Raw genomic sequence first — 8,985 nt, 5'->3', positions numbered from 1 at the left:
GTATTCACAGTCATTGGTAGAGGAAAAGGCTTGTAGAGTAAATAAGTGGCTCCCAAAAGGGTTGGAGGATGTCAGCTTATGGCTCCTGTCCTGGTCTGGTGAATAGAACTTGTTTTGGGTGCCAGCCCCATCCTAGCTGTCCCTTGTCTTGATCTAAACAACCAGCCCCACCCAGCTGAATTTGAAATGGGACATTCCTATGCCAAAACACTTTCTATATGAGGAATCAGAACCCTTTGTTGAACAGACAAATGCCTTGTACCAGTGACCTTTAAGAGTGGAATGAGTTATAGGTACATACTTGTAATTCTGTCTCTGTTTCTGATACAGCCTCACGACATTAGCCTGACTGATTAGCATGACATTTACCTAACGAAGAGAATCTAAATGGTTTTACTTAGGTATCATCCTGTATCAGTTCACTTAACTTACCTTTACACTTATCTTTTATAGACAAAATATCTATCCCAATCTCTAATGATTCACCTCACAATCTTGTATGTGCTAAGTAAAAATCCCCAGCTAATTATAAACAGCACTAAAATAGTTAAAGTAAGCACTAGGTACAAATTGTTGCTGTTCTAAACCCCATACACAAACTAACTCATTTATTCCTCAAAATAACTCTACAACAAGGTAGGTACAATTATTATCCACATCTGCATTTGCGGATGAGAAAATTAAGGCACAGAAAGATTGAGTAACTTAACTGAGTTCACACAGACAGCAAGTGGCAGGGCCACGACATAAGTTGGGCCTTCTGGCTTGAGTCTTGCTCCTAGCCACTATATTACACAACAACCGAGCTACTCAGACAACTGGAAATCACTTGAATCGTTTCTTATAAGAAACAAAGAGGACTCATTCAATCATCCTGATTGATAATCAGTGACAGCCCTGAGGGAGGAATTGTTTGCAGTGTTGATAATCACCTACCTGCAGATCTGAAAAAGAAAAACCTTTTCTTCAACAAAACTCAAAAACTGAGTTTGACAAAAAAATGTTTTTCTAGTTGGAGACATAAAGGTCATTTAGTAGTGCCACTGAGATACTTACCCACAGTTTGGTTCCTGCTTAAAACAGTTTTCCCTGCTGGGCACGGTGGCTCACACCTGTAATCTCGACACTTTGGGAGGCTGAGCCGGGCAGATTACCTGAGGTCTGGAGTTCGAGACCAGCCTGGCCAACATGATGAAACCCCGTCTCTACTAAAATTACAAAAAAAATTAGCCAGGCGTGGTGGTGGGCGCCTGTAATCCCAGCTACTCAGGCGGCTGAGGCAGGAGAATCGCTTGAACCTGGGAGGCAGAAGTTGCAGTGAGCTGAGATTGCACCAGTGCACTGCGACCTGGGCAACAGAGTGAGACTCCATCTGGAAAAAAAAAAAAAAAAAAAGTTTTCCCATATTTCCCAAAATAGAAATATTTTCAATAAATCATTGATTCCACTCTCAATCTGCTTACTTCCCATGCAAAAGAGTCAAGGTAATATCTACTACAAGCAAGATAAAATCATTTCAGACACTACTTTCTAGTTAGAGTATAGAAATTATCTCTGGAGAACTATATTTTGATACACATGCTAAACAATAGGCGGTCACTAGGACTCATCTGTAAGACAGTGGAACTCAATTTATCTATTCCCAAATGACTAATGGCAATGCTCATATTTTCTGGACAATTGCTGTTAAGGGATCCAATTCTCCTTATGAATTAAAGAAACTCTATGTTACTTCCTGTCTAAAAGGATTAATGGTTTACTACTAGTTACCAGTTGATGTGGTACTTAAGGTTTCTCAGGGCTAATGACCTGGTGGGGCTTACAGTACTATTCCAGGCCAATCATTGCACAGTCATCTCTTTCAAGAAAGTTTCTAACCAATAAGCAGAAGCCTAACATTCTGGGCTGAAAGCTAAGTGCCCCATATATTCCTGGGTGACACTGAAGCAGGTTACGTTTCCTCAGAAGAAGGCTCCTTGGTGGTAAGTTGAACATTTCTGGGCAGGGTAAAAATCATACTTCATATTATGTCATAAAGTAGATTCTGAGGAGTAGGTGAGGGTGTCAAGGACTATGAAGAGAAGTGTTTTGTAAAAACTAAAATGATAATAGCTTCATTTATCATTTCCCCAGGAAAGGTTACTTGAAAAATGAAGTTGAGGGTTTTTTTAATTCAAATACACAGCTTTAATAACTGCATGAGAGAGACAAGTTTTTATTTATATTTATCTCATTTTTCTAGAACTTCCCTTGAAAAGACAAATTTTAAGATATCAATAAGGAAATATAATTCTAAAGAAAGTGTTTTAAGACAGGCCAGTACTATGAAATTGCGAAAATTATTATAAAGTCTATTCATCTCACAGTCAAATATAAACCTCTCAATTATTGAAGACATTTCATTAAAATGAGTCAGTAGAGCATGATTATTTTACCTAAATATAGCAGAGGACTTTTTTAAGGTATATGACTTATTTCTTACAGATATATGACTTATTTCTATATTCATATTTTTTAAGGTTTCATGTTAGTATTTGCAAAACAAACAAATGTATGAGCAAATGAAACATTTGAATCTTGTAAAAGATCCAAGAATTCACAGAGACATCATCTTGATGGGATGTATTTTTTAAATGCATATTCTAAAACATAATTTTTTACTTGTTGCATAGGTAACAAAATTTGGAATTTATTAGTTGAACATGCACAGATTTTTATAAACTAGCAAGAATATATTTTTTATAAGTTTTGTTTTTCATTTTATATGTCATATAGTATATATTCCTATCAATCAAAATACTTTGCAGTTTCAGCATTTAGTACTGTCAGTGAACTGTGTCTTAGGCTGAGAACATTCCCATCTGTTCTTACTGTATTCAATAGGTAAAGTTACATCTTTTCTAAAGTCATAGTGAACTCCAGTGCACTAAATTCAAGCAAATACTACAAACACAGGTAACATTTTAATGACCGCATTGGAAATTCTGTTTGCTGGAAAAGTTTTCCAGTTATTTATTATCAGATTTAATTACTCACATGACTAAGGTTCCTGGACAGATAAATTTTAGTGAAATGAGTCTAAAATTGTATGTCTTGTAAAATAAAACTGTTCCCTTATATCCCACCCTTACCTAAATATATTTGTATTACTTGGAACAAGTTTAATTTTCTTTTTCAATGACAGCTTTGAAGAACATCCTGAAGATTATCTAGGAGACAAGAATCTATTTATTGAATTATCTAGAACAAAAGCCAGGAGCTCCCTAATGGAAGCACATTAGTGTTTATTTTGATGAAGAAATATCTAGATTTTTTAAAACAACCACAAAGTAGATAGCTCAGTAAAAAATCAATTTTGGAAGATGTCGCTGAACAACTCTTCCAATGTATTTCTGGATTCAGTGCCCAGTAATACCAATCGCTTTCAAGTTAATGTCATAAATGAGAACCATGAGAGCAGTGCAGCTGCAAATGACAATACTGACCCACCACATTATGAAGAAACCTCTTTTGCGGATGAAGCTCAGAAAAGACTCAGAATCAGCTTTAGGCCTGGGAATCAGGAGTGCTATGACAATTTCCTCCAAAGTGGAGAAACTGCTAAAACAGATGCCAGTTTTCATGCTTATGATTCTCACACAAACACATACTATCTTCAAACTTTTGGCCACAACACCATGGATGCCGTTCCCAAGATAGAGTACTATCGTAACACCGGCAGCATCAGTGGGCCCAAGGTCAACCGACCCAGCCTGCTTGAGATTCACGAGCAACTCGCAAAGGTAAGCTTGAAGGACGCAAGCAAGTGTCCTCCCTTATTCATAACTTCAGGTAATTTCCTTCTCTTTCATTACACTATGAATGAATGTGAAACAGTCAAATGGAGAGGTCTATTCCAAACACTATCCATCTTACTTACAAAACTGTCCCTAGTTCCCAGAAAAGTGTTTCACAGATGCTTTTTCTTTGGATTTTTTTTTTCTTGAGACAAAGTCTCGCTCTGTCACCCAGGCTGAAGTGTGGTGGACACTGCAGCTTTGAACTCCTGGGCTCAAACAATCCTCCCACCTCAACCTCCTGAGTAGCTGGAACTGCAGGCATGCATCACCACACCTGACTAACTTTTTTATTTTTAGTAGAGACAGGGTCTTGCTATGTTGCTCAAGCTGGTCTCGAACTCCTGACTTAAAGGGATCCTCCCACCTTGGCCTCCCAAAGAGCTGGGATTGCAGGCATGAGCCACTGTGCCCAGCTCCACAAATGTTTTCTGACTTAGGATAGAGAACTAAAGAATTAACTGTAAACGTTAGGCAATATGTTGTACCTTGTACATGATTATAGTCCACTCAATTCACACTTGGTTAAACACGTCAAACTGAATACCAAGCTGGTTTCACGTCAGTATTAATGTCTCTATGTCAATCATATAAAAAGCAAAACACTTGTGCTTGCTGTAGTTAATACTGTGGGTGCCAGCCTTTAGTGCACAGGGGTATTTTTTATATTCCTTAAAGAGAGAGCAGAGATTTATAAGATTCAGCATTTTATCCCTTCCTCTTTAAAACTTTGCCTGAGGCTCCTGAATGTGCTTAAGCATATAAAAATAACTAAATTAAATTTAAGTACAGAAGCAGCAGAAGTGGCTAAACTTTTCATTATTTAAGAAATACAGCCAGGGTTCCCAAGTCTGTTAGAAGTATGAGGCAGCAGTTTTTCCAATCTTTTTTGAGACGAAGTTTCGCTCTTGTTGCCCGGGCTGGAGTGCAATGGTGCGATCTTGGCTCACCGCAACCTCCACCTCCCGAGTTCAAGCGATTCTTCTGCCTCAGCCCCCTGAGTAGCTGGGATTACAGGCATGTGCCACCACACCCAGCTAATTTTTTTGTATTTTTAGTAGACATGGGGCTTCTCCATGTTGGTCAGGCTGGTCTTGAACTCCCAGCCTCAGGTGATCTGCCCACCTCAGCCCCAAAGTGCTGGGATTACAGGTGTGAGCCACCACGCCCGGCCTCCAATCTTACAACTTAGTAGATTTCTTCTTCCATAACTTTCTCCAAAGTATACTGATCAACTTTATCTTCCTGCTCTTCCAGACCAGTTTGGAATAAATATCATTCTTTATGAAACACAATTACCTGCTAAAAAGAATGATTAGATGTCACATATTCAAATCAGTTTACTCTTGCCCAAGTTTTGAAGAGAGAGAAGAAAATGATTCAAACAGTTCCTTTTGTATGCATTCATCCATTCATTCCTTCAATATTTTTTTAAGTGATCTTCCACTCCAGAGAGTCTAGGAATACTACTCTAAGGAAAGATGCTAATAAAGGGGAAAATCTTTCTTTAGTTTCTGCTCACCTTTCCTTCCACAAGAAAATCCATCTCCAAAACCTGTTTGCCTTACTCTGGGTCCTACCACCAGAGACCGAGTGATTTCCTGAGGAGGAGCCCATGTTTTTAACTTTGTTTCTTTGTCCCCTTTCCCCACCAAACCTTGCTAGTCCTGTGTACTAAATCGGCAACAGTCTGCCAAATGGCTGGTTTCCTTACAGACCTAAGATTTAGATTTTATCTGGCATATTTGATGCTTTAATCAAAAGAAGTTAGCAATGCAACAATTTCAGACATCATGGTAGCCCCCATGAAGAATTTTGAGAAGGGAGGCAGTTTGAACTCTTGAAATCCAGCTGAGGTGTCACTGTCCTTTCCTGTGTCAGGAAAGGAAAGGAAAATGGCAGAGAGAAAAAGAAGAATAAAAAGGAAAAGAAGGTTGACAGAAGCAGCCACCAGGAGTTTCCAAGACATGGAAAGGGCAGAAAGAAATTTAGGGCATTATAAAAAGATATTTCAATTGTTTCTGAAGAATTAAAATGAATCAAAGTTCTTTTTTTAAAAGACCTGAAATTCTATCCCACAATACTCTACCACATCACACATGATAATTTTTAAAGCTGCCTCCTTTTTTAAAGTTGGTATCACAATTTAAATATTATCATTCACCTACTTCCCCAATTTACAACAAAAGAAAATAGAATTCTAACTTCATTAAAAAAGAAATGGGATAAATTCACATTGTTCTTAGGACTGACATTCCAGACAGAGAAAAGTAGCTTATATATAATTGCAAAAGTCATGGCTTATGTAAATCTTTCAATAAAGAGAAAAGCTCTGAAGGAACAGGTGTTTAGAAAGCCATCTAAAGGCGGGGTATGGTGGCTCATGCCTGTAATCCCAGCACTTTGGGAGCCTGAGGCTGGTGGATCTTCTGAGGTCAAAAATTCAAGACCAGCCATGACCAACTGGTGAAATCTCTTCTCTACTTTACAAAAAAAAAAAAAAATTAGCCAGGCATGGTGGCACATGCTTGTAATCCTGGCCCTGGGAGACTGAGGCAGGAGAATTGCTTGAACCTGGGAGGTAGAGGTTGTGGTGAGCTGAGACAGTGCCACTGCACTCCAGCCTGGGCAACAACAGCGAAACTCTATCTCCAAAAAAAAAAAAAGAAAAAGAAAGCCATCTAAATGACCACACAGTAGGAATGTTATAGCTGCATTAGATAAATGTAATAGCTGTTTGGAATATTGTATCACTTTTGAAGAGATAAAATGAACCTAAAGACTGAACTTTGACTTAAAGCATTTTTTTTCTTAGACACAAAGGAATGGCAAATTAAAATATTAAAAATTAGGCATAAGCTCTGAATAATCATTTTGAAAATGTATAGTAATAAGCTACTCTTTTATAGACTTGATGCTCGGTTATCTAGGACCCTTCATCTTGATAAAATCATGAAGAGGTAGCCACATAGCCAAATTGGGAGTAGAATTCAGATTCATCCACAGAATCTACAATGGGCACACTTCTGCAGCCAGGCCCATTCTAGTGTTGCTGAAATTGTATGGCGTAGCCTGGCTCTCCATGTGTAGCAGTCTGGGCCTTCTTTATCTTTTTATTGCTTGCTAATGAATTTGACTCAGCTACTCCCCTTACTTCTCCCCCCTCAAATACAGGAAGTGAAAACCTGCAATGTGCTGTAGCTATGCTGCCACCTCCTTGTGGCCCTTGACATTTTTATGGTAGTTCCTCAAATCACAACTAGAAATCATTAACAGAACAAACATCATATGATTATACTCAGACCCTTCACAGATTTTATATGCAAAAAATATAAATAACAGTGTTTACTTAAATCATTTAAAAGTAGAAGGTAATTGACACAGTACAAGCTAGACGATACTTTTTGTAACTATGATTATAATGCTTTTAAAAGTTATAATAGCAATAGCACATTCATACTGAATGGCAGAACATGGTTAGTCAGAAAACCAATTGGATTTTGTGTAAATTTTGGTTATAATTTCCAAGTGAGAAAAAAGTTACATGACAAAATTATCCTAATAGGTAAAATAAAAAACAGGTTTGAAAGACATTATTTGAAGGCTCTACCTTAAATGAAACTCTAGGTGTGATATTGACAGAATTTGTAATCCCAATTACTTGAGATCGTAATTGAATAAATTCTTTTTATTATCTATGTTAGTAAAGAGCTAAATACCTATACTGGTGACCGTTAATTATAAATTTCTGAAAACTCTATTTAAGAGCAGGAGAAAGAACTGTCCTTTACTTGCTCTGTACAAGCTATTGTACGAGCTACATAACTTCTACTTATCTTGCAAGATGCTTGTGAACATTAGTTTCTATAAATATAAAGTCTACCCTTACAATGGGTAAGAATTCAATAAGTGATCGTTGATGATGATAGTGGTAATTTTTATACTAGCTTTTTATTTTAAAAGTAAAATAAATACTAATAAAATGTTTAACAAGAACTAAAAAATATGTAATAAAATGTTTCTCTTCTAACATCAATATTCAGTTATTCTCTCCAGGACAATCATTACTAATAGTTTCTTCTAAATCCTTCCAGAAATGTTCTAGGCTTATATAAACATACACATATATCTATAAATATCTGGATTCCTATCAATCTAACTTTCTGTTTATATTTATTTTCAAACATGTACCAGAATGTATTTTCCACATTGTTCTGCACTCTGCAGTTTTTACCAAACATACTCTCGAGATCTTTCCATATTAAAGCATATGTAATAATTATTTGACATCTGGCAAAGATTAATCTAGTGCCTTTACTTTGTAAAGAGAATTTTGCTTTCAGTATCCAGCCTAATTCCTGTGGCCAACTTTTCATATCCAATTCCTTACTACAGGACTAACGAAAATGGAACTCCTTTTCGGCCTTACTAATCACCATTGTTGTTAGCATTTCAGAAAAATATAATTTGTAAGGATTCAAGGAAATATATAGACTTTCTATCAAAGCCATGTGTCATTGAAATAAGCTATCTATGAAAAGTATAAAATACTATAAAATTAAGACAAATATTATTCTTAAAGAAGCTAACTCTATAGAAACTAATCCAAAACAAAAATCAATGGAATGACTGTATATTTGGATCATTATGCTGTTAACAATTACAAATAATTTATAAATAAAAGCATTAACTTTAAATGCAGTGTAGTAATAACCAATCTTTTGTTGAGAACTTGTTATGTTTCAGATACTGTGCTCACACTTAAAAAATTCTCACTCAATCCTTAACAACAACCCCTCAAGGGAGGTACTATTATTATTGCTTTTTTACGGATGGTGAAAGTTTTATAAAATGCTGTGGATCTTTTAGAAGAGAAAACAAAGGTTTGCAAAAGTCAATGAACTTCCAAGGTCAAGAAACCAAGGTCACATGGCTCATAAGTTGAACTCATGTCTGCAGGACTCCAGAGTCCTTGCTCTTCAGTTCTACTTTCCATCCTCAGTCTGCTTTCCCATGGCACTTTTCATTAACTCATTCAACAGCTGTAGAGAATGGTGGGACTCAGGCACGATGAATAAAATCACACTGTCATGATGGGCTGAGCAGGAGGTTCTTCCTTGTTTCAGTCCTTTTTTCTGAGACTGTGACA

General features: G+C 36.8%; 1 protein-coding gene across 3 annotated transcripts in view; it reads left to right on the top strand.

Moving 5' to 3' along the window:
- The first annotated feature begins 1,800 nt into the window (after positions 1-1,800).
- The window catches only part of SLC12A1 (solute carrier family 12 member 1), a 98,253-nt gene continuing 91,068 nt past the window's right edge, over positions 1,801-8,985 (top strand). For all 3 annotated transcript variants that reach the window (XM_055279021.2, XM_055279020.2, XM_055279022.2), the window contains exon 1: positions 1,801-3,782. In XM_055279021.2, coding sequence (XP_055134996.2) covers positions 3,363-3,782 — 420 coding nt within the window. In that variant the 5' untranslated portion in view covers positions 1,801-3,362. The remainder of the gene's footprint in view (positions 3,783-8,985) is intronic.

The sequence above is a fragment of the Symphalangus syndactylus genome, chromosome 5 (genome assembly GCF_028878055.3).
Source record: "Symphalangus syndactylus isolate Jambi chromosome 5, NHGRI_mSymSyn1-v2.1_pri, whole genome shotgun sequence".
In the NCBI taxonomy this organism is placed as follows: Eukaryota; Metazoa; Chordata; class Mammalia; order Primates; family Hylobatidae; genus Symphalangus; species Symphalangus syndactylus.
Note: the sequence above shows the minus strand (reverse complement) of the source record. Positions and strands in the feature narration are given on the sequence as shown.